The 26,136-nt window shown below is 42.0% G+C and overlaps 2 protein-coding genes across 2 annotated transcripts; both read right to left on the bottom strand.

Moving 5' to 3' along the window:
- Window positions 1-4,959: 4,959 nt before the first annotated feature.
- LOC133658217 (extracellular calcium-sensing receptor-like) lies at window positions 4,960-10,833 on the bottom strand. Its single transcript, XM_062059994.1, has 6 exons — window positions 10,745-10,833; window positions 10,374-10,659; window positions 9,711-10,283; window positions 9,097-9,219; window positions 6,062-6,185; window positions 4,960-5,983 (listed from the first exon to the last, which is right to left on the bottom strand). The coding sequence occupies exons 1-6, from the start codon at window positions 10,831-10,833 to the stop codon at window positions 5,076-5,078; spliced, it is 2,103 nt and encodes a 700-aa protein (XP_061915978.1). The 3' UTR covers window positions 4,960-5,075.
- Window positions 10,834-19,639: 8,806 nt separating this feature from the next.
- Window positions 19,640-22,653, bottom strand: LOC133659104 (extracellular calcium-sensing receptor-like). The gene is made up of 7 exons (XM_062061839.1): window positions 22,645-22,653; window positions 22,362-22,585; window positions 22,013-22,280; window positions 21,134-21,937; window positions 20,830-21,060; window positions 20,631-20,754; window positions 19,640-20,553 (listed from the first exon to the last, which is right to left on the bottom strand). The coding sequence occupies exons 1-7, from the start codon at window positions 22,651-22,653 to the stop codon at window positions 19,640-19,642; spliced, it is 2,574 nt and encodes an 857-aa protein (XP_061917823.1).
- Window positions 22,654-26,136: the final 3,483 nt, after the last annotated feature.

The raw sequence follows: 26,136 nt of genomic DNA on the forward strand, positions 1-26,136 counted from the left end.
TCAAGGACCGCCAAAATAAGTAGGACAAAACGGCGCTCGCCAAATACTCGAATCAGTGAAGCATGTTTAATATAAACAGTGTGATTTATAACAATTAGGGAGGTTTGTGTCATGTTTGTCCTCCTACAGAAACCATACTAAAACAAAAAAATTGATTTTTTTTCCCCCTCATCTTTTTCCATTCTTCATACATTTTTGAAAAATCTCCAGAGAGCCACTAGGGCGGCGCTAAAGAGCCGCATAGGGCCGCGGGTTGCCGACCCCTGCACTAGTTTAAAGACAAGGGGAGACTCCCCCCTCCCCCCCCATCAATCCGTGTCTCTGAGACAACGATCACTTTGAAGGGATTATTGAATTGTTCCAAAAAAATGTTTCATGTTGGTGTAATTTGCATACAAGCTTCTGATGTTGAAATGAATTATTGATAGTTTGTTGTGAGCTTTAATGTTGTTATTATATTGTTCATATGTATAAAAAAAGCAATTATTTCTGATGTGAGAAAAAAAGTTTTTGTCTGGATCTACACTATATTGCCAAAAGTATTTGGCCACCTATCCAAATGATCAGAATCAGGTGTCCTAATCACTTGGTGTATAAAATCAAGCACTTAGGCATGGAGACTGTTTCTACAAACATTTGTGAAAGAATGGGCCGCTCTCAGGAGCTCAGTGATTTCCAGCGTGGAACTGTCATAGGATGCCACCTGTGCAACAAAATCAGTCGTGAAATTTCCTCATTCCAAGGTCAACTGTCGGCTTTATTATAAGAAAATGGAAGAGTTTGGGAACAACAGCAACTCAGCCACGAAGTGGTAGGCCACGTAAACTGACAGAGAAGGGTCAGCGGAGGAATTATGGTGTAGGGTTGTTTTTCAGGAGTTGGGCTTGGCCCTTTAGTTCCAGTGAAAGGAACTTCGAATGCTCCAGGATACCAAAACATTTTGGACAATTCCATGCTCCCAAACTTGTGGGAACAGTTTGGAGCGGGCCCCTTCCTCTTCCAACATGACTGTGCACCAGTGCACAAAGCAAGGTCCATAAAGACATGGATGACAGAGTCTGGTGTAGATGAACTTGACTGGCCTGCACAGAGTCCTGACCTAAACCCGATAGAAGACATTTGGGATGAATTAGAACGGAGACTGAGAGACAGGCCTTCTTGACCAACATCAGTGTGTGACCTCACCAATGCGCTTTTGGAAGAATGGTCGAAAATTCCTATAAACACACTCCGCAACCTTGTGGACAGCCTTCCCAGAAGAGTTGAAGCTGTATTAGCTGCAAAAGGGGGACCGACATCATTTTGAACCCTATGGGTTAGAAATGGGATGGCACTTCAACTTCATATGTGACTCAAAGCAGGTGGCCAAATACTTTTGGCAATATAATGTATATCATTTCCCAATTCCAGAGTTTTCTTTTCCATGCTGCAAAATGTTTCCAATTCCATGTTGGGTTGAGTGCTGTCAGTGATGTGCATCATGGATGTGTGTAGAATGAAATTAGTCCAGTCCTCCAACAAATAAGGTTATTTCCAAGTGTATGTGTTAAATGTATCTGTCCAATTCCTCATTCTTTTCATCACCAAAACATTTGCTTACATTAGCTAACAGTGCAGCAGACTTAAAAGATGCTTATTACTCTTGGCGTGGCGAAGTTGGTAGAGTGGCCGTGCCAGCAATCGGAGTGTTGCTGGTTACTGGGGTTCAATCCCCACCTTCTACCATCCTAGTCACGTCCGTTGTGTCCTTGGGCAAGACACTTCACCCTTGCTCCTGATGGCTGCTGGTTAGCACCTTGCATGGCAGCTCCCTCCATCAGTGTGTGAATGTGTGTGTGAATGGATGAATTTGGAAATACTGTCAAAGCGCTTTGAGTACCTTGAAGGTAGAAAAGCGCTATACAAGTACAACCCATTTATCATTATCATTTACTCTTATTATGGTAAAAACAAACAAGTACTGTAAGACCACACTCCCCAGTCAAATGTGTGTGTATTCTACTGTCATTTATTAAGAATCTTAATTCAAGGATAGTAATCATGAAATGCTGTTACTAGATAACATAAATGCTAATAAAAGATGTGATATTTTTTACACACTTAAAGTTACAGGACACCTTATCCCATGCTTGTGCTACAATACACATCTCATTGTGCAACATGGCAATGTTTTAGGGTAACTAAATGTGATCTCTGAAAATGGTACACATTCTTTCCAAAGCAGGACCCCAGCCAGGCATATAATACTCGTACATTGCTCATAAAAAAATATTTTTTGTTATTTTCATTGTAAGTGGGCCAAATCACTAAACTAATAGAAATGGCTGCTGTCATTTGATTATAATAATAATACATTTAACTTGTTATGATGACAGGTGTGTCGCTGGTGTGGCCACCAGTGTTACCACTCTCTGTGGTAAATAGTAATCTAACGCATTATTTTTTATATTCAGTAACTCAGTTACCGTTACTACATGATGCGTTACTGCGTTATTTTACGTTATTTTTTATGTAGCATTGGCTAGAAACTGAGAAGATCTGAGTGTGTTTTATTGGAGCTCTGCAGAAGAGGCGACGGAGAAACACACACACACACGCGCTCTGTGTGTGTGTATGTATGTGTGTGTGTGGGAGGGGGCGTGTCTGTGTTTACTAACAAGACATCATGGCGAAGCCCGAAGCCGAGTTTTTTAACATGAAGATATTCTCACTACTTTTCTTTTGTCGACCACAAAGAAAAGAACATTTTAGTTAAATATAAGTTGTTATCTTGGATCAAAGATCCTATCCTAGCAATTCAAATCTGCTGAAACAGCTACAAAAGCAACATGCTTCGACAAAGCTAGTAAAGAGAGACACACTTCACCTCCTAAGCAACAGCGGCTGGATTTTAATGAGGCACTGCTAGCCAGGACAACATTGATAGAGCCATTGCAGCGTGTGTGCTAGAAGACATGAAGGCTATTTCTACAGTGGAGTCACCCGCTTTCAGGCAGCTAATTAGCATGATACCGGGCGTCAAATGGCACCTGGACAGTGAGTACATAAAAATGGAAAGCGAGCTAAAGAAAACATTCCAAACTCTGCCTCTGCTCATCATTCAGCACTGAAGGTACACACTCTGTCAATTCTCTTATATACTCTTTCATTCTAGACTTCTAGAGTGTTTGATTATCACATCACTCTAAATGTATAGACAATAAAGTTCACAAACATAAAGAGGGACGCTAGTGGGCCAGGCCAATCTTTCCTTATCTCTAAACTAAAACTTGGGAAATGTGTAGAGTGTTCTGGGCTTCAGACATGATTTTATTTCAGAATTCCTTGAGAGAAAAAACCGCCTGGTTAGGCTTTGTGTATGTAGTGTGTGCTTTCCTTGGTTTACAGCTATGTTGTTATTATGCTGTTTGTTACTTATGTATGTTATGTTGCAGCTATTTAAAATAGTTTTGTCAATTTGTTCTGGCCTGAAACAAATTGGCCCTTTGAAACATATCTTTGTCTTTGTGTGTTGTATGTAGACCACATTGCTTAGCAGAGTTCAGTGATGCAAATGCATGTCAAGTTGATCAACAGATTGTATTATTCTCCAGTGCAATAACAGTACTGAAATGAAGGCTAAAAGGGCATTACAGGAAAAGTGAGCGTTCCGTGCTTATATTTTATTATTATTATCATCATTATTGTTGGTATTACAACACAGCAGACTGGACTGGAAGGACAACAGCAAAGCTGTATACAAGAAGGGCATGAGCAGACTCTTTTTCCTGAGGAAGCTTACGTCCTTTAATGTGTGCCGCAAGCTGTTGGAGATCTTTTATCAGTCTGTTGTGGCCAGTGCCCTGTACTTTGCAGTGGTTTGTTGGGGGAGCAGCACCAGCAAAAGGGACTTAAACCGGATTGACAAACTGATCCGGAAAGCCGGCCAAACTATGCTGCAGCTGTTACATATACTGTAATATTGTACATGGTAATTGTTATATATTGTATATATTATAAAAAAATATAATATCATATAATATATCAGTATATATCATATACTGTATATATACTGTAATATGTAAATATTACATGTTATTTTTTATATTGCTAATACGGTACATTTTTAGTCTACTTTATACCCGCATTATCTTTTCCATCCTTACACTTTCTATCCTTTGTAACTGAGCTACTGTGTGTAACAATTTCCCTTGTGGATTATTACATTTTGTCTAAGTCTAAGTCTATTATTATTATTATTATTATTATTATTATTATTATTATTATTATTAGAAACACCTTGCAAACTAATGCAGACTACAAGCACGGGCAAAATGGAAAAAAGTGCATTAATATACACTACCGTTCAAAAGTTTGGGGTCACTCAAACAATTTTGTGGAATAGCCTTCATTTCTAAGAACAAGAATAGACTGTCGAGTTTCAGATGAAAGTTCTCGTTTTCTGGCCATTTTGAGCGTTTAATTGACCCCACAAATGTGATGCTCCAGAAACTCAATCTGCTCAAAGGAAGGTCAGTTTTGTAGCTTCTGTAACGAGCTAAACTGTTTTCAGATGTGTGAACATGATTGCACAAGGGTTTTCTAATCACCAATTAGCCTTCTGAGCCAATGAGCAAACACATTGTACCATTAGAACACTGGAGTGATAGTTGCTGGAAATGGGCCTCTATACACCTATGTAGATATTGCACCAAAAACCAGACATTTGCAGCTAGAATAGTCATTTACCACATTAGCAATGTATAGGGTGTATTTCTTTAAAGTTAAGACTAGTTTAAAGTTATCTTCATTGAAAATAAGGACATTTCAATGTGACCCCAAACTTTTAAACGGTAGTGTAATTCTGATGTAAAAAAAAAAAAAATTGAACATTTTTAGTGCTTTAATGTTATTTTACCTATAGCATATCAATATCAATGTCAGAATCAGAATCAGAATCAGAATCAGCTTTATTGTCATTACGCAGGGTAACGAGATTGAGGGTCAATGTCAACGGAACCTTAACATTTGACTTCTTAACACACTTGCCTAATGCCAACAGTAACACATCTCATTATTGTATCGATCTAAAATATTCATTGACCCACATTAAACATTTTTCCCATGACATGCTTTTTGGTGTTCTTTTCGGGCTTTATTAATATTATGTAACATTTAGGTGCGAAAATGCTGAAAAGTAAACTGAAAGCTGAGGACAAAATGGCAAATATCTCCACGGCAACAGTAAACTTCCCAGGAGAGCTGACATATGCTGGGATGAAGGCGATCCAGACCGCACAGAATATCAGCATGCTAAATGTAATAAATTTGGCCTCATTAAAGTTATCAGGCAGCTTTCTTGCCAGAAATGCCAGAATCAAACATATAATCGAGAGTAAAGCTATGTAACCCAGCACAGCATAGAACGCTGCTTCAGAACCGGTGTTGCATTCTAAAATGATTTTCTTATTACTGTGCTTGAAAACCAAGGCGGGAAAGGGGGGGCTTATTTTTAGCCAAAGCACACATATCAGTATTTGTACGAGAGTGCAGCAGCAAACTATGACCCGTTGCTGCATCGGACCAAACTTCCCTGCTACTTTGCTGCCGGGAAAGGAGGCTTTAAAAGCCGTCACGACCACGATGGTCTTGCCCAAGATGCAGGAAATACACAGAGCAAATGTCACTCCAAAAGCGGTGTGGCGCAGCATGCATGCCCACACTGTGGGTTCGCCGATAAACGTGAGAGGACAGAGAAAGCACAAAAAGAGAGAAAACAACAAGAAGATGCTCAGCTCCGAGTTGCTGGCCTTTACGACTGGTGTGTTCCTGTAGCAGATGAAGATGAGCATGGTGGCCATAGACAGTGAGGCCCCCATCAGGGACACAACCGTCAGAGCTATGCCCATCGGCTCGTAATAGGTCAGGAACTCTGTTGTTTTTGGAATGCACTCAGTCCTCCTCTCATTGGACCAGAACTCTTTTTTACAAGCTATGCAATCTGCTGCACCTGTTGGACAGCAACGATTGGATTTTACTTCTGAAATGATCCTGGACGAGTAACACATGTTGATACAATCACCTGTTGTGTTGGCTATAGTACCATCAGGACATGGGATGCAGTCGAAACAGCAGATAGGTTTACCCTTTATTTGAGCTTTCCTGGTCCCCAGTGGACATTCTACAGAGCACACCGATATTGGAACCTGAAGAAAAAAAGTACTCCATTAAATTGAATCAAGTACACAGCTGAGAGATATACAGTCGTGGTCAAAAGTTTACATACACTTGTGAAGGACATAATGTCATGGCTGTCTTGAGTTTCCAATCATTTCTACAACTCTTATTTTTTTGTGATAGAGTGATTGGAGCACATACTTGTTGGTCACAAAAAAACATTCATGAAGTTTGGTTCTTTTATGAATTTATTATGGGTCTACTGAAAATGTGACCAAATCTGTATACATACAGCAATGTTCATATTTGGTTACATGTCCGTTGGCAAGTTTCACTGCAATAAGGCACTTTTGGTAGCCATCCACAAGCTTCTGGTTGAATTTTTGACCACTCCTCTTGACAAAATTGGTGCAGTTCAGCTAAATGTGTTGGTTTTCTGACATTGACTTGTTTTTTCAGCATTGTCCACACGTTTAACTTGCCAAGGGACATGTAACCAAATATTAACATTGCTGTATGTATACTTTTGACCCAGCAGATTTGGTCACATTTTCAGTATATACCCATAATAAATTCATAAAATACCCAAACTTCATGAATGTTTTTTGTGACCAACAAGTATGTGCTCCAATCACTCTCACAAAAAATAAGAGTTGTAGAAATGATTGGAAACTCAAGACATCCATGACATTATGACCAACACGCCGGACTGTAGTCAGCTGGAGGCGTGTCTTAATGAAATTAAACAATGGATGTCCGCTAACTTTTTGCAACTCAACGCTAAGAAAACGGAAATGCTGATTATCGGTCCTGCTAGACACCAACATCTATTTAATAATACCACCTTAACATTTGACAACCAAACAATTAAACAAGGCGACTCGGTAAAGAATCTGGGTATTATCTTCGACCCAACTCTCTCGTTTGAGTCACACATAAAGAGTGTTACTAAAACGGCCTTCTTTCATCTCCGTAATATCGCTAAAATTCGTTCCATCTTGTCCACTAGCGACGCTGAGATCATTATTCATGCGTTCGTTACGTCTCGTCTCGATTACTGTAACGTAATAACGTAACGTGTGTGTGTGCAGAAAACATCGCACAGGGCGATGTGATGCGTCTAGTGCAGTAGCCTTGGAGTAGTAGTACCTGTAGTTAGTGCATGCTGCATGCCGCTTTTGCTTGCTATGCTGCATGCTGCTTCTGCCTGATACTTATTGCTTTCAGCTAGTGCCGCCGGCTAGCCCTCTGTCTCAGAGGGCGAAAAGAGGAGCCGAGTGCATAAGCCTCCTCAGCCGGTACATAGCCTCTCCATTGTCAAGACTCGTACATGCCTCCTCGTGGCCACACACGGTAACTGGAACCTCGCGGTTCCAGGCTAAGTTGTACGGGATCTCGGAGCAGCAGGGGGCCCCAGAGACGGGGCATGCAGGCCCACCGGTGTGTGGACATGCCCTGGTGCCCAGTCAACCCCTGTCCCAGCTATGGGTAAATAACCCCAGCTATGGGCGAATAGTGAAAACCGCCTCAACGGTGGACCAGGCGGAAGATGGCGGCAGCGGAATGCACCACAACGGCTGGGAAGGCGGATGAAGGCTGCAGCAAAGACGGGTCCCCAGTCGTCTTGGTCTCCATGCCACTGGACCCTGGCCCGCTCAATGCCAAGGACTGTGTGGTGGCTGACCGTGCACCAGTCTCCCCACATTAAAAGATTCCACGCACAGGCGTCCTCCATATAGGGAATCCACCCTAAGACCCTACGGAGGACAGTCATACTCGTTTCGAGTGACCGCCGACGACGACGACTGTAACGTATTATTTTCGGGTCTCCCTATGTCTAGCATTAAAAGATTACAGTTGGTACAAAATGCGGCTGCAAGGCTTTTGACAAAAACAAGAAAGTTTGATCATATTACGCCTATACTGGCTCACCTGCACTGGCTTCCTGTGCACTTAAGATGCAACTTTAAGGTTTTACTACTTACGTATAAAATACTACACGGTTTAGCTCCAGCCTATCTCGCCGATTGTATTGTACCATATGTCCCGACAAGAAATCTGCGTTCAAAGAACTCCGGCTTATTAGTGATTCCCAGAGCCAAAAAAAAGTCTGCGGGCTATAGAGCGTTTTCTTTTCGGGCTCCAGTACTCTGGAATGCCCTCCCGGTAACAGTTAGAGATGCTACCTCAGTAGAAGCATTTAAGTCCCATCTTAAAACTCATTTGTATAATCTAGCCTTTAAATAGACCCCCCTTTTTTAGACCAGTTGATCTGCCGTTTCTTTTCTTCTCTCCTCTTCTCCCCTGTCCCTTGCGAGGGGGAGTTGCATAGGTCCGGTGGCCATGGATGAAGTGCTGGCTGTCCAGAGTCGGGACCCCGGGTGGACCACTAGCCTGTGCATCGGTTGGGGACATCTCTGCGCTGCTGACCCGTCTCCGCTCGGGATGGTTTCCTGTTGGCCCCGCTGTGGACTGGACTCCCGCTGATGTGTTGGATCCACTGTGGACTGGACTTTCACAATGTTATGTCAGACCCACTCGACATCCATTGCTTTCGGTCTCCCCTAGAGGGGGGGGGGGGGGGGGGGGTTACCCACATATGCGGTCCTCTCCAAGGTTTCTCATAGTCATTCACCGACGTCCCACTGGGGTGAGTTTTTCCTTGCCCGTATGTGGGCTCTGTACCGAGGATGTCGTTGTGGCTTGTACAGCCCTTTGAGACACTTGTGATTTAGGGCTATATAAATAAACATTGATTGATAGATTGATTGATTCTTTACAAGTGTATGTAAACTTTTGATCGCGACTGTTTGTCGTCAATAAAAAATGATATTGGATCACCGTGTTGCCAGTCCTCCACACTATGTCCCTCTCACGGATGCTGAGCTCGTAGTTGCCATTAGCAGTTGAGGCAAAGTGCCCCAGTGTTACATGTTGGACCTGCCCGTCTCTGAGCTGCCAGTTGATGAGGTCATAAGAAGCCGGGGGGTCGCCATTTTCATCAAAGAAGACGTTGTCACCAAATTTATTTTTAAAGCTCACCCTTTGGAGGTGATCAGTCACCTCAGATAAAGCAGAAAGACAAGGTGTTAAATGATCATCCATTTTCTGTAATATTCAGCTGGCGCAAAGTCACAGAGAGCCTAACGTCGGTGTCGTCTTACATAGGGCAAGTGACAAAGTACACTATGGACAGAAATCCATCCATATCTTAAATGTATTTTGTATTCAGTGAACCTAATATACAAATTTTTGGACTGGGAGGAAGTTGGAAATCCTGATTTAAATAGAAGTTTTTGCACTCTTACCTGTTTTGGCTGAATGTCTGCTAAGTTCAAACATGGTTGAGCTGTTTTTTTACCAACTGCTTGGCAGAAAATCAGTTGATGCAGAGCTTGTGCAACGGCATAAACTGCCTTGTACACATTATAGGACACCCTGAGCTGAGTGACGTTGAAGAAAACGTCCTGGGAGTTAATTATTGTCTCATTGCCTGCGCATATTGCATGCGAGTCGTCGGCGTGCTCCCCAGGTAAAACAACTTTGCAACCCACCATACTCTTCCAGAATTCCCTCACAAAGGCAGAACTTGCATCTTTATAAGGGTTGATGCCCGTGAGAAAAGGTTTCAGTTTAGGAATGGCCATCTTCTGCACGACAAAGCCGAGAGCTCCCCCGAAAGCTTGATAGATTTCCGGTGTGGAGGGTCGAGGAGCCGTTATCCAGGCCTCGCTGGCAATCCACTGGATCCCTGTGATGTTCTGTTTAACCATTTCTGTCATTAAAGGGTAAAAGTCACCCTCAGGCACAAACGCAAGAACAACTTTAATACCTGATTCTTTGATCATTTCTACAACAGCCTTGATCTTTTCCACAGGGTATGTACGCAGAATTGTCCCAACGAATGCAATACAAACACCGAGCTTTTTAACCTCTTGCTTGAAGGCGAGGACCCCGTGACGCCCGTAGTCATTGTCAGACTGTATAGCTCCAATCCACCGCCAGCCAAACCGTTTAACCAGAGCTGCCAAAGCTTTTGCCTGGAAATAGTCACTGGGAATTGTTCGAAAAAATGATGGATACTTTGATCTGTCACTCAAACAGGCACATGTTGAGAAGTAGCTCACCTACAAGACAAAACAAATAGAGATCACACAGAAATGTAACCACTTCAGATATGACCGAGCAATGATTTAGGACCAAATTGAAACTCTTACAATTGGTAATTGAAACGGTCCGAGTGTCCCTGCTACGGCCAGAGACTGGGATGATCCAGACTCGGCTATCAGGGCCGATATGGCCGGGAGACAAGACACGCCTGGTTCTGTCTCCTCTTCTCCTCCAGCCAGCGATAGTGCAGCTCGTAAAGTGTTAGTAGGAGATGCACATGAGTCCAGGATCCGGTATCCCAGTGATATGTTTGGCAGGAGCACGGTATCTTCGTTGATCTCTTCAATTGCAAATGCCAGCACTTGAGTCCATCGAAAAACTCGCAGGTCAAACCTAAAATGGTTTTAGTAATTCACACATGGTTAAAAAAGTGCGACTGTGTATGGTAGATGGACTAGTCAGATGGTATCAAACTCACCCAGCACATCTGACTCCAGAAGGCTTCTGATCAAAAGTAGAAATGCTGGCTATCTCTTTGTTAAAAACAGGAAAAATGCCGCCAATCATTATGTCCCCCCTTTTTAGAAGACTTGGCATGTTGAACCTGCCTAATAGCACGCAACCACATGCTGTATCAAAGTGCAAAATAGACAAGGACACGAGGATGGTTCTGCCCAGCATGTTTGTTCTACATTGTTCCAGAGAGACACCGATTCTGCTCTTATAGTAACTGTGCTGGATGCAAATGCTGTAGTTGTTTGCTTCATAACCAGTGGCTTTAATCCCCACAGGGCGCCGCAATCATACATTGGTCGGCAATGTGCACACAAGATACGCAATAAAAAAGAGTTGGCTGTGGCTAAAGATACTAAAAGAAGAACACAACCATATTTAAATAGAATGTTTTCAGGCTTACATTAAAAGGAGACTAGACCAATAGCCGTTTTTATTACTGCCCCAGTCGGGAATTAACATATTACAGCAGTAAAAAGCATGTATGGACCCCAAATAATCAAGTAGTCCTCATAACCCTAAGTCACAGGGGTCAAATTCAAGGCCGGGGGGGCCAGATGTGGCCCGCCACTTCATTTTAATTGGTCCTCGAAAGCCTGGAAATAATATGTATCAATAAAGTACTGTCACTTTTCTTACTAAATGTATTCTTCTTTTTTGTTTTTTTGGGAGAAAAAAAAAATATTTACTCCAAATTATGTTAACTGAAATATTGTCTAATTATGCAAAAATAAATTATCAAACATTCAAACCATTTTTTAAATAGAAATAAATACTACAAACCCCGTTTCCATATGAGTTGGGAAATTGTGTTGGATGTAAATATAAACGGAATACAATGATTTGCAAATCATTTTCAACCCATATTCAATTGAATATGCTACAATGACAACATATTTGATGTTCAAACTGATAAACATTTTTTTTTTGCAAATAATCATTAACTTTAGAATTTGATGCCAGCAACACGTGACAAAGAAGTTGGGAAAGGTGGCAATAAATACTGATAAAGTTGAGGAATGCTCATCAAACACTTATTTGGAACATCTCACAGGTGAACAGGCAAATTGGGAACAGGTGGGTGCCATGATTGGGTATAAAAGTAGATTCCATGAAATGCTCAGTCATTCACAAACAAGGATGGGGCGAGGGTCACCACTTTGTCAACAAATGCGTGAGCAAATTCTTGAACAGTTTAAGAAAAACCTTTCTCAACCAGCTATTGCAAGGAATTTAGGGATTTCACCATCTATGGTCCGTAATATCATCAAAGGGTTCAGAGAATCTGGAGAATTCACTGCACGTAAGCAGCTAAGCCCGTGACCTTCGATCCCTCAGGCTGTACTGCATCAACAAGCGACATCCGTGTGTAAAGGATATCACCACATGGGCTCAGGAACACTTCAGAAACCCACTGTCAGTAACTACAGTTGGTCGCTACATCTGTAAGTGCAAGTTAAAACTCTCCTATGCAAAGCGAAAACCGTTTATCAACAACACCCAGAAACGCCGTCGGCTTCGCTGGGCCTGAGCTCATCTAAGATGGACTGATACAAAGTGGAAAAGTGTTCTGTGGTCTGACGAGTCCACATTTCAAATTGTTTTTGGAAACTGTGGACGTCGTGTCCTCCGGACCAAAGAGGAAAAAAACCATCCGGATTGTTATAGGCGCAAAGTTGAAAAGCCAGCATGTGTGATGGTATGGGGGTGTAAAACTCACAGAGATGGAAGCCGCTGTGAAGTCTCTGCAGTCCCAAACTACGGTGTTCCTGGAACGAGTGGACGACCTCGAAAACCGGTCCCGCCGCTCTAATTTGAGGATTATCAACATCCCAGAGGGAAGCGAGAAGGAGCAGGATCCGACCAAATTTGCATCTGACTTGTTAATGGCGATAGCGGGTCCTGATGTGTTCAGCAGCCCACCGGAGATAGAGAGAGCTCACCGCTCCCTCTGTCCCAGACCACTGGATGCTGGCACTGGAAAACCGCAGACTTTCATCGTTAAATTCCTCCGTTTCCAGGAGAAAGAAAAAGTTTTCAGATGGGCCAGACAACATAAATTGGATTACCGCGGCACTGAGCTGAGAGTTTACCCGGACATCAGCCCTGCTTTGGCCAAGAAAGGAGCTGCTTTCAACCCCGTCAAAAATGCGCTCTACCTGAAAGGAATGACAATTTGGTATCCTTCAGAAATGAAAACTTGTACTTTGATTCTCCCCAAAAATCCCAGGTCTTCTACGACGAGCGCATCGCTCCCACAGGTTAGTGGAAGATGACTTTGTATGGAAGACGTTTCAGGCCAAAAGTACGTTGAAGAGGACATTAACGGGTGCGTCAGAAAAACAATGGACATTGTTTATCCAGGCTTGCAGGCAACTAATCATCCTGTTGTGCAACTTATTTGAGGTATGGTTATATTTGTTGGTCAATTTCTGCAATGCATCTTTTTTTTTTGCTTATTCCTACTTAAGTGTCACCTACTGTACATTATAGACACATTAGCAGATACAGGAGCCCTATCTGCTCGGTGATATTAGTTCACAGATTAATGTCATACGGAAGTAACAGAGTTCATGGTGTCCCGCTGCTAGTTCTAGTTCTTAGGACAAGCTTAGGGTGGTTTAGGAGTGTATATTTGTTCTTTGTTTCTATGGGTTTTTTTGGGGGGGGGTTTTGTGTGTTAGGTCCTACAAATTTGTCTTTTCTTTTAGTCTTATCTGTATGTTAATTCCATATAGACAGACAACATGTCATCTCACCATATTTTTTACAAATGTGATTATGGCTAATACAAACAAAAAAGGGTTATCTTGCTTGAGATTTGTTTCTTGGAACGTTAAAGGGATCAATGGCCCAGTTAAAAGAGGTAGAGTATTTTCCCATTTAAAACACCTTAAAACTGAAATTGCTTTCCTACAAGAGACTCATCTGACCACTAAGGATCACCATAGATTAAAGGCCTCATGGGTTGGACAATCTTTTCACTCGAATTTTAGCAGCAAAGCAAGGGGCACAGCTATTTTACTACACAAAATAATCCAGTTTAGCCCAACAAATGTTATAACTGACCATCAAGGTCGTTTTGTAATAGTCTCGGGTTCTCTTAATATTATGTCTGTTGTCCTTGCCAACCTTTATGCACCCAATTGGGATGATGAAGCATTTATTAGGAAAGTGTTTTCATTTTTGCCAGACCTCAGTTCCCATCGTTTAATATTGGGGGGGGGGGGGAACCTGAACTGTGCAATAGACCCGTTGCTAGACAAATCTAGTCCAAGGCAGGGCCCCCCAATTAAAATGGCCAAAACAATTTCAAAACTCATGGGTCAAATAGGAAGTGTGGACCCGTGGCGCTTTCGTTACCCAGATAAAAAACAATTCTCTTTTTATTCTCAGGTCTATAAAACTTTTTCAAGGATTGACTACTTTTTCATAGATGATAATCTCCTTCCGGCTGTCGATAATGTAGAATATTCAACAATAGTGATATCTGACAATGCTCCATTGTCACTTGATCTTTCGCTTACACTCTTTAAAAAAACGCAGACTCCATGGAGGTTTAATTGCACATTACTCAATGATGACGGATTCTGCAAAACAATTTCCAAAGTGATAGATGATTTTCTTGTCACCAACAACTCTACTCCCATATCCCCGTCTTTACTCTGGGAAACATTAAAGGTGGTAGTCCGGGGAGAGATTATTTCTTATTCAGCAAGACAAAACAAATTGAGAAGACAAAAACAGGAGCAGCTCATGGAAAGTATAACAGAATTGGACAGACAACTATCAGTATCTCCATGTCCTGATCTGGTTAAAGGTAGACAAAATCTGCAAATGAACTATAATTTATTGTCAACACAAGAAACTGAAAAATTACTCTTACGATCGCGTGGCTTCCTGTACGAGCACGGTGAGAAGGCAGGCAGGGCGCCATCTATCACGCCAAATTAAAAGCCAGTCAGCATCTCGGCAAATTCGACAAATCAGAACCCTCACAGATGAACTTACAGTCATTCCTTCAGTCATTAATGACACCTTCAAATCATTCTACTCTGAACTATATACTTCACAATGTGCTGCTGATAAAACAATCATGTTGAGTTTCCTGGATAACTTGAAATTTCCATCCATAGCTACTACTCAAGAGAGCGCTTTGGATCAACCTTTAGTAATCCGGGAAATTGTAGATTCAATTAAATTAATGCAGAGCGGCAAGGCCCCCCTGGCCCAGATGGCTATCCTATAGAGTTTTATAAAAAATTCTCAGATAAACTGACTCCTCTCCTTTTAAATATGTACAATGACTCTCTGGACCAGGGTACCTTGCCTCGAACTCTCACCGAAGCGTCAATAACTTTATTACTAAAACCGGGCAAAGTTGATTCTGACTGTAGTTCTTACCGTCCCATCTCTCTTTTAAACGCTGATTATAAGATTTTAGCTAAAGCACTGGCCCTTCGCCTTGAATCAATTTTACCAAAAATCATATCACCTGACCATGAAAAACCGGCACTCTTTTTCCAACATTCGTAGCCTTCTTAACATTATTTTTTCTCCAGCATCCGAGGAGACGCCAGGAGTGGTGGTCTCTTTGGATGCAGATAAAGCTTTCGACAGGGTGCAGTGGGGATATTTATTGGAGGTCTTAAAGAGGTTCAACATTGGGTCTAAATAAATATCTTGGATAGCACTTCTATACTCTTCTCCTAGGGCTGCCGTAAGCACAAATGGGATGTTATCCCAATTTTTCACACTTGGCAGAGGTACACGCCAGGGGTGCCCTCTAAGCCCATTGTTATTTGTTACTGCAATCGAACCCTTGTCCATTGCTCTTAAATCGGCCGGTATCAGTAAAGGAATCCATGGATGCGGTCTAGAACACACACATTCTTTATACACGGATGATTTACTATTGTTTATATCTAATCCAATCTCTACCATTCCAAAGATTATTGAATTGCTAAACAATTTTGGATCATTCTCTGGCTATAAATTGAATTTCGCTAAGAGTGAATGCTTCCCTGTGAATAATTTGGCCCTTGAGATCCCTGATGGATATTTCCCATTTAAGATGTCCAGGAATAGCTTCAAGTACTTAGGTGTACATATTTGTCGCAAGCTACCAGCTCTCTACAAGTACAATTTTCCACCTCTAATCGACAAACTTAAATTAGATTTGGATAGATGGAATGATTTACACATAACTATTGCTGGCAGGGTAAACTGCATCAAAATGAATGTGCTTCCTCGATTTTTGTATCTATTTCAATGTTTGCCTATCTTTTTACCCAATTCCTTTTTTTGCATAATAAACAAACTAATTTAATCCTTTATATGGAAAGGCAAGACAACCAGGATTAGAAGAGAGTTCCTGCAAAGGCATATGTCCGTAGGTGGTTTATCACTCCCTAATCTAAAATACTACTATTGGGCAGCTAACATACACAAAGGGACTCTCTGGATCCAAGAACCTGAATTAATCTGGTGTAAGTCTGAAGCTAGTTCCTGTTCTACCTCTCTCTTGGATCTGCTTACATCAAAATTACCTTATCGACCATCCCAATTTACTTGTAGTCCAATCGTCATTTCTACCCTTAGAATCTGGTCTCAATTTAGAAATACTTTCGGCCTGCAGGGCTTATCCAACCACAGCCCCATTCATAATAACCACCTCTTCCTCCCTCCTAGCACGGATGTAGCGTTTTCTCTATGGAAGCAGTAAAGCCTTAGCAGGCTAAAGGACTTATATATTGATGATGTCTTCGCTAGTTTCAGTGAACTGTGTAAAAAATTTGACCTACCAAAATCTCACCTATTTCGATACTTTCAAGTTCGTAATTTTGTTAAATCAAATAGTCTATTTTTCCCTAATACTCCACCTAATTCGCTAATTGACTCAATTTTAGATATTCCCACAATTCAGAAAGGCCTAATCTCCAAAATCTACATCTTAATATCCCAGTTTAGTAAAACGTCTCTTGATAAAATCAGAGGGAAGAAGAGCTTGGCAGATCTATAGATGATGGAGATTGGGATTCTGCCTTAACCCAAATTAACAACAGTACATCCTGTTCAAGGCTTAATTTAATACCATTCAAGGTTGTCCACCGTATTTATTTCACTAATTCCAAACTCTCGAAAATGTACCCCAATATCTCGGATACTTGTAACAGATGTCACATGTCACCTGCAAATATGACGCATATGTTTTGGTCTAACTATTTTCAAACACCTTGCTAAGGCATTGGATTTAAACCTGACACCATGTGAAGAAATGGCCATTTTTGGGACGGTATCAGATCCCCAAATAAGGAGAAAATTTAAGGATAGTATCGCCTTTGCATCCTTATTAGCACGTAGGAGGATTTTGCTGGAGTGGAAGTCACCATTTTGCCCCAAAGCCTCCTTATGGCTTAAAGACCTTATGATTTATTTAGATCTGGAGAAAATAAAGTTCAATCTTAGGGGGGCACCTGGGAAGTTTTATTCTGTTTGGGGCGGTGTGGTTGACTACATAGCTAAATTAAAGACGCTATAGGACACATGAAAAGTTCACCTTTCACAAACCAGCTTCCTTTTTAATTTTTTAATTTTAAAATTTTTTTTTTATTTACATGTATTCTGGGTGTATATTTACTATCTGCCTATGTTGAGAAGAAAGTGATGTACTAATTATTTTCCATTTGTGACTGTACCTTTAACTTATGTAGGACCTGGGGGGGTATGGGGGGGGGGGGGGGGGGGTTGTGTGTATGGGGTATGTGTTGGGTTGCTGTTCTTGGAAGTGGGTGGGAAAAAAAAGGGGAAAATGTGATTACTGTTCTATTGTATATTGTAATACCTGTCAAATACAATAAAAACATTTATTTAAAAAAAAAAATTACCTCACAGCTTCGCACTCAGCATCAACGGTTGGAATTGGGGGTTAAATCACTAAAATTATTCTCAAACGCGCCCACCGCTGCTGCTCACTGCTCCCCTCACCTCCCAGGGGGTAGAACAAAGGGATGGGTCAAATGCAGAGAGTAATTTTCACCACACCTAGTGGTACTTTAACTTTAACTTAATGTTTCCTTCCTGTTTTCATGTGGGGTTTTTTTACCCTTTTTTGGTGGACTTTTTGAATCTGCACTGCAACCATTACATTGCCTTATTGTGGGGTAAAGTCTGTGGTGTGCCATCAGGGCCAGCAAGGCCTTCTCTGCTGGCCTAACATAACCAGAATTCATGATCATAATTAAAGATACAATAATTTTTTAATTTACTTTCCCTAAATATCTTAAAGTATTCATATTCTCATCGTGTCATATTAAGCTCGTTCCAATGCTGTTGTCTTTAGTTTTAATTTGTATCCAATCAGAATTCAGCTAGTTTATGTTGCCATGCTGTACGAAATCTGCCCGAGGCCTTCAGAATCAACAATGCGGGCGTCCGTGCACTGTAACTGAACGGGCACATACAGTTGATAGATAATTGCGATAGCCAATCAGATCACAAGTTGTTGTCAGTAAGGACTTCTAGCTGGCCTAACAACATTGAACGTGACATTTTCGCGTCCTGTGATTGGATACTCACCGGGACTGTTGGCGGATGAATTTGAGAACACATAGAGTGGAGAGAGTTGCGATAGCCAATCAGATCAGAAGTTGTTGACAGTAGCCTATCTAGGTAGCCTGATGTTAACGAGACTATGAATGGATACTCACTTGTCATTCAAAAGCTCATGAGTATCCATGCATAAGTCTTAATTTAGCAGGAAGCAGGAAGTGTTGCGCCGTAGCCAGTTCGAGATAGCAGAGAAGGAGAACAAAACGTTGATTAGGTGGCATATATATATATTTGCGAGGCCATTTTCAAGAAGGATATTCAAAGAGAAACTACATCTTGTGAGACGATGTCAGTGAACCCCGGAAGCTAGCACAGCTGTTCTGGCAATGAAATGGGTAAACGCCTGCCATTTCCACTTAAATAAGCCGGGTACCAATGCCTTATACGGCGTCGAATAGGTGCTACAAATTGTGAGTTCAAATATTTGATTTTTTCACTTTTTAATTTTGACAGTATCACATGCTGGTGTGTTTTTATTGATTTTTAAAGACGCCAGAAAATAACCAGTTTTGTACACTTTTGAGGTGTTTCAATGACCAGCAGTGCGTAAATGTGTTCCTGTATAGTATTTCTCCAGCAATGGTCATGTGGTGACATCAATTATGGTATTTTGAGAGGTAATCGTTAAAATTGGACATCACTGAAGGCCTAGGTTGGAAACGCACGGCCATCCATTTTTCTAACCCTTGTCTCTTTCGGGGTCGCGGGGGGGTGCTGGAGCCTATCTCAGCTGCATTCGGGCGGAAGGCGGGGTACACCCTGGACAAGTCGCCAACTCACACATATAGACAGACAACATTCACACTCACATTCACACACTAGGGCCACTTTAGTGTTGCCAATCAACGTATACCCAGGTGCGTGTTTTTTGGAGATGGGAGGAAGCCGGAGTACCCGGAGGGAACCCACGCAGTCACAGGGAGATCATGCAAACTCCACACAGAAAGATCGGGATTGAACTCAGTTGTGGGGCATAAGCACCAAACCCTGTTCCACCGTGCTGCCCCTAGGTAAAGTCTATTCTATCCTATCCTAAGTTTTCAATATTTTCCCCAAGATGATTTATAAATACAAAAGTGTTTCCTGCTGGCCAACATTTTTTTTCTATGTCTACAAATCACATTTATAAAGGATCTAAAAAGTAATGAATGCAATATACTTTTTTGTTTTTAAAACATTTAGCACCTGAACCACCATACAAACTGGTATCAGACTAAATTGTACACATCTAGTATTTGACTTAAGCGACCTAAAGGGTCCTTGGTGGTATTTTTCCCATAAGATATTTCTTGGAGTTGCGCTCTGGCCTGAAAACAATGATATAGCACTTTGGAACGAATATACAAAGCAACAAACCAAAACTGGAGGCCAGGATTGCAAAAATTTCCACAGCAACAGTAAACTTGCCAGGGGAGCTGACATATGCCGGGATGAAGGTGATCCAGACTGCACAGAAAATCAACATGCTAAATGTGATCAGTTTGGCTTCATTAAAACTGTCTGGCAGATTCCTGGACAGAAAAGCAAGAATAAAACACAGGAGGGCAAGAAATCCAATGTAACCAAGCACACCCCAGAATCCAATCGCTGACCCTATTGCACATTCTAAGATGATCTTCTCTTTATAGTATTGCAGATTCCTGGCTGGAAAAGGTGGGTTTGTACACAGCCAAATGATACAGAACATAACTTGGACCAGGGTGAGAATGAGAACACTGAGCCTTTGCTTGACAGGCCCAAACAGTCTCATGACATTTTTGCCAGGAAGTGTGGCCCGGAAAGCCATCAGCACCACTATAGTTTTCCCCAGGACACAGGAGATGCACAGCACGAAGGTTATGCCGAAGGCTGTGTGGCGCAGCATGCAGGACCATTCGGTGGGCCGGCCGATGAAGGTCAGAGAGCAGAGGAAACACAGTTTCAGGGAGATGAGCAGTAGGAAGCTCAGCTCTGAGTTGTTGGCTTTGACGATGGGAGTCTCTTTATGGGTTAGAAATATGAGCGATGTCAGAAAAGATAAGAACACACCCACACAGCTGAACGCGGTTAAAAGCGCACCCATGAGCTCTTGGTGAGAAAGGTACTCTTTTGGTTTTGGAAGGCAAATGTCTTTCTTTTCATTGGGCCAGAATTCCGGAGGACATGCCACACATTTGGGAGAATCTGGGAAGAAGATGACGTATGATAAGTTAAACATGCTTAAACAGACGCAACACACTCCACTTTGAAGTTCAACTCACCTGTCTGATTGCTTATTGTTCCCTCCGGGCACTCAAAGCAGTCAAAACAACACACAGGCTTGTTGTTATTCACGGCCTTGCGCGTCCCTAGAGGACACGGTTCCCTACACACAGACCTTGGCACCTGGCAAGGGAAAAACATAGCGGGAATAGGAAGCACTAATGTAAAAAAGGTCCATCGGGTCTGTCACTTTTTTACCTCGCTGCTGTTCCCAATCCATGCGATGTTAGCATCATTATTCAACTTGAGCTTTCTCCCTTCTGGAAAAGACGTGTCATACTGGCCGATTGTAATGATCTGGACGGAGCCGTCATCTCTCAAGTGCCAGTTGACTAAGTCGTACTGGGCCACAGAGTCTCCATTTTCATCAAAGAACACCTTGGCTCCATTCTGGGTTGTAAAATTCACATGTCCGATGTGCTCCAAAACCTCAAAAGACATTTAATGTAAGCATGTTGTAGAAAATGAACACCAAAAATAGAATGTCAGGTTATATTTTTACCATTCTGGGGAGAACCTCGTTCTTCTTTACACAGGGCTTTCCTGTGGTGGGATTAGCACCATTGTCACATTTCATCAACTCGCCAAGTGCATATGCAACCAAGTACACAGCTTTGTACACATTATTCTCCTCTCTAAAGTGTGTCACGTCAGTGTAGTCACTGGCGACCATGTTCAGGTCTTCAGCACCAGTGCACAGGATTGAAGTGTTTGAGGGAGAGAAGCTGCAGTCAAAGAACTTCTCCCAGAAAGCCCTAATTAAACTGCTCTGAGGCTCGTCAGATGGCTTCAAATCGAGTAAAAACTGTCCCAGCCCGGGAATGGATGTCTCAGGGAGCGCAAAGCCCATCGCCCCTTGTAAAATATGATTTCTTTCCACGGAAGCAAGTTCCTGTTGTGTGATCCAAGCCTCGCTTCCAATCAACTGTTTACCAGTTATGTTGTAACTTTCCATTTTGGACAAGAAGGACTTGGTGTAAGATAAGGACATAAACAGAATGACAACACTGGATGAGGATTCCCTCATGGCCTTCATGATGGTGTTCCACTTCTTTGTGGAGGACTTGGAGTAAGGCAGTCGATATTCAACGCAGATGTCCTCTCTCAATGCTTCTTTCGAGAATTCCGCTGTGCCCTGATCTGAGTACGAGCCCACAGAATGAATGATCCCTACCCAACGCCAGTCAAAATACTTCATCAGCTGCACCAGGCCCAGCACCTGGAAGCGGTCACTTGGCACCGTTCTGAAGAACGTGGGGAACCGTTTCTTATCTGACAAACATGCACACGTTGAAAGATGGCTGACCTTGAGATGAAAAAAAGATTTTTAAATTTTTGTGAAATATTTATATCCAAACCCAGTTGAAGCATTTCTTCTTACCTGTGGAATGGACATCGGGCTCAGAATAAGGTTGATGTCCTCACTAATCCCGGATGAAGAGTGGCCAAGCAGGGCCTGAATCCGGTCGCTGCATTCGGACTCCTCCCGGCTTACAGCTTCTACCGATGCTCGTATCAGGTTTTCGCTCCCACAGCCATTGTACAGACGATATCCCAGACGTATCCCTGGAAGGATATCAGCGTTCCTGTTGACCTCCTCCACTGTGAACATCACTGTGCGGGCAAACTTCAGTTCTCTGTCATTCAAACTGTAAATCATTTCAAGTGTTAAACTTTTGAATATTGTCAACATATAATACAGTTCTACACTTCGATGCATATTTACTCACGCTTTACAGTAATAATGCGGGGCTGCCTCGTAGTCGTTATCTATGAGAGTTCGCGTGCTTGTCATGGAGAAAATCCCTCCTATGAGAAGATCTCCTTCCTTTGAGAACTCCAAGTAGCCTGTGTGCCCAATCAGTTTGCAAGTTTGGTTCTCTGACTTTGTCATCACCAGCAGGTTGAACATGATCATAATGAACCAACCCATTGCGAGCCACCCTCCCCTTCCCTGTTGCAACACCGACCCGGGGTTCTGACCTTTTATGAGGACCTCAGCAGCCAATGTGCCCTCCCCATCAATCCTCAAGTGAATACTGCTTGTTTTTCTTGGCTTGTTATACTTTTTTAGTTTAAGCACATAAATTATGTAAAATTGCTGCTTAAATTGAACATGTTGCTATGGTATATTATTTGATAAAAAGCAACAAACCCCATAAATGTTGAAAGTTTTTTGAATTTGCATGCAGAGTTCATTGCACAGAAATGTTTTTTTTAAAGTGTGTCGAAAATGTTCAGTAAGAGGAAACAATTTGTCTTCTTTGTCTTATTTCTTTATTTAGGCATGACAATGCTATATCTGGACCTACATTATTAAAAGATTGATTAAATAGTTAAAGTTAGGAAAAACATTTTTTAATAATCTAAATATTATAAAATTAGACTACGTACGTCTTACCCAATGAGGTACAGTGCCTACACAAGTATAATATGGATGACGATCGGCAGTGTTGTGTTATTTCTCAGCAGGCACAAGACATTGATACAACGTTGGTGTCTAACGTTGGATCCATGTTGTTGGTTGGGAAATGACCAAATTCCAATGGTCAAATCAACGTCACAACCAGACATTGAATAAACACTGTCAAAAAGAATGTTGTTTCAACGTTGTATATCTGCTGTAAAATAGTAGTTGGAAAATGACCAAATTTCAATGGTCAAATCAACGTACCAACCTGACATTAAATAATTGTTGTCGAAAAGAATGTTGTTTCAACGTTGTACATGTGCTGTAACATATTAGATGGAAAATGACCAAATTTCAATGGTCGACTCAAGGTCATAACCCAACATTGATTACACGACGTCAAAAAGCATGTTGTTCCAACGTTAAGTTTGAGTTGGTTGTCAATGTTATTTTAATGTATTGTGCCTCCTGGGCTATCAATCAATCAATCAATGTTTATTTATATAGCCCTAAATCACAAGTGTCTCAAAGGGCTGTACAAGCCACAACGACATCCTCGGTACAGAGCCCACATACGGGCAAGGAAAAACTCACCCCAGTGGGACGTCGGCGAATGACTATGAGAAACCTTGGAGAGGACCGCATATGTGGGTAACCCCCCCCCTCTAGGGGAGACCGAAAGCAACGGATGTCGAGTGGGTCTGACATAACATTGTGAAAGTCCAGTCCACAGTGGATCCAACACATCAGCGGGAGTCCAGTCCACAGCGGGGCCAACAGGAAACCATCCCGAGCGGAGACGGGTCAGCAGCGCAGAGATGTCCCCAACCGATGCACAGGCTAGTGGTCCACCCGGGGTCCCGGCTCTGGACAGCCAGCACTTCATCCATGGCCACCGGACCTATGCAACTCCCCCTCGCAAGGGACAGGGGAGAAGAGGAGAGAAGAAAAGAAACGGCAGATCAACTGGTCTAAAAAAGGGGGGGTCTATTTAAAGGCTAGATTATACAAATGAGTTTTAAGATGGGACTTAAATGCTTCTACTGAGGTAGCATCTCTAACTGTTACCGGGAGGGCATTCCAGAGTACTGGAGCCCGAATAGAAAACGCTCTATAGCCCGCAGACTTTTTTTTGGCTCTGGGAATCACTAATAAGCCGGAGTTCTTTGAACGCAGATTTCTTGTCGGGACATATGGTACAATACAATCGGCGAGATAGGCTGGAGCTAAACCGTGTAATATTTTATACGTAAGTAGTAAAACCTTAAAGTCGCATCTTAAGTGCACAGGAAGCCAGTGCAAGTGAGCCAGTATAGGCGTAATATGATCAAACTTTCTTGTTTTTGTCAAAAGCCTTGCAGCCGCATTTTGTACCAACTGTAATCTTTTAATGCTAGACATAGGGAGGCCCGAAAATAATACGTTACAGTAATCGAGACGAGACGTAACGAACGCATGAATAATGATCTCAGCGTCGCTAGTGGACAAGATGGAACGAATTTTAGCGATATTACGGAGATGAAAGAAGGCCGTTTTAGTAACACTCTTAATGTGTGACTCAAACGAGAGAGTTGGGTCGAAGATAATACCCAGATTCTTTACCGAGTCTCCTTGTTTAATTGTTTGGTTGTCAAATGTTAAGGTGGTATTATTAAATAGATGTTGGTGTCTAGCAGGACCGATAATCAGCATTTCCGTTTTCTTAGCGTTGAGTTGCAAAAAGTTAGCGGACATCCATTGTTTAATTTCATTAAGACACGCCTCCAGCTGACTACAGTCCGGCGTGTTGGTCAGCTTTAGGGGCATGTAGAGTTGGGTGTCATCAGCATAGCAGTGAAAGCTAACACCGTACTTGCGTATGATGTCACCCAGCGGCAGCATGTAAATACTAAAGAGTGCAGGGCCAAGAACCGAACCCTGGGGAACTCCGCACGTTACCTTGACATAGTCCGAGGTCACATTGTTATGGGAGACGCACTGCATCCTGTCAGTAAGATAAGAGTTAAACCAAGACAAGGCTAAGTCTGACATACCAATACGTGTTTTGATACGCTCTAATAAAATATTATGATCGACAGTATCGAAAGCGGCGCTAAGATCAAGAAGCAGCAACATAGATGACGCATCAGAATCCATCGTTAGCAATAGATCATTAGTCATTTTTGCGAGGGCTGTCTCCGTAGAGTGATTTGCCCTGAAACCGGATTGAAAAGGTTCACAGAGATTGTTAGTCACTAAGTGTTCATTTAGCTGCTGTGCAACAGTTTTTTCGAGAATTTTGGAAATAAACGGAAGGTGGGAGACCGGTCGGTAGTTTACCATGAGGTCAGGATCGAGGTTAGGTCTTTTGAGCAGAGGATGAATAACCGCTTTTTTGAATGCTAGGGGAACAGTGCCGGAGGAAAGTGATAAGTTTATAATATTTAACACTGATGGACCTAATAATACAAACAGTTCCTTGATAAGTTTCCCAGGAAGTGGGTCAAGTAAACATGTTGTTTGTTTTATCCCACTTACACGCTGTAATAATTCCTCTAATGTTATTTCATCAAAAATAGAGAGACTATTTTGGAGGGCAGTGTCCGTCGTATATACAGTCGTATTTGTGTTAATAGAGCCCAGTTGTAGCTGGGATGCGTTGTCTTTAATCTCCTTTCTAATGAGTTCAATTTTCTTATTAAAGAAATTCATAAAATCATCTGCCGAGTGGGTGGAGCTACTGGGAGGAGTCCCTTGTTGGGTTAGCGATGCTACTGTACTAAACAGAAATTTAGGATCGTTTTTGTTGAGGCGGATGAGATTTGAGTAGTATTTAGCTTTAGCTAAGGTAAGCATGCGTTTATAAGTTATTAAACTATTACTCCATGCTTGATGGAAAACCTCAAGTTTAGTCGCGCGCCATTTGCGTTCCAGTTTTCTACATGATAATTTATGAGCTCTAATTTCTTCTGTAAACCATGGGGTGCGCCTTTTAGGGGCCCTTTTTTGCTTTAGCGGTGCTATACTATCAATAATTTCGCGCAAGGCATCGTCAAAGTTGTTAGTGAGTTTATCAATAGAGCCGACATAATTTGGGAATGGTGCTATTACCGAAG

The sequence above is a fragment of the Entelurus aequoreus genome, linkage group LG10, assembly GCF_033978785.1.
Source record: "Entelurus aequoreus isolate RoL-2023_Sb linkage group LG10, RoL_Eaeq_v1.1, whole genome shotgun sequence".
Classification (NCBI taxonomy): Eukaryota; Metazoa; Chordata; class Actinopteri; order Syngnathiformes; family Syngnathidae; genus Entelurus; species Entelurus aequoreus.

Bases quoted from the DNA above. Each gene is read 5' to 3' on its own strand.
- LOC133659104 (XM_062061839.1), bottom strand. The intron at 21,061-21,133 runs GTAAAAATATAA...ATGTCTTTTGAG, and splicing joins ACGAGGTTCTCCCCAGAATG to GTTTTGGAGCACATCGGACA. The intron at 20,755-20,829 runs GTAAAAAAGTGA...TTCCCTTGCCAG, and splicing joins GGATTGGGAACAGCAGCGAG to GTGCCAAGGTCTGTGTGTAG.
- LOC133658217 (XM_062059994.1), bottom strand. From the start codon at position 10,833: ATGATTGGCGGCATTTTTCCTGTTTTTAACAAAGAGATAGCCAGCATT. The intron at 10,660-10,744 runs GTGAGTTTGATA...AAACCATTTTAG, and splicing joins TCTGGAGTCAGATGTGCTGG to GTTTGACCTGCGAGTTTTTC. The intron at 9,220-9,710 runs GTGGGTTGCAAA...GCTTTATCTGAG, and splicing joins GGGAATTCTGGAAGAGTATG to GTGACTGATCACCTCCAAAG.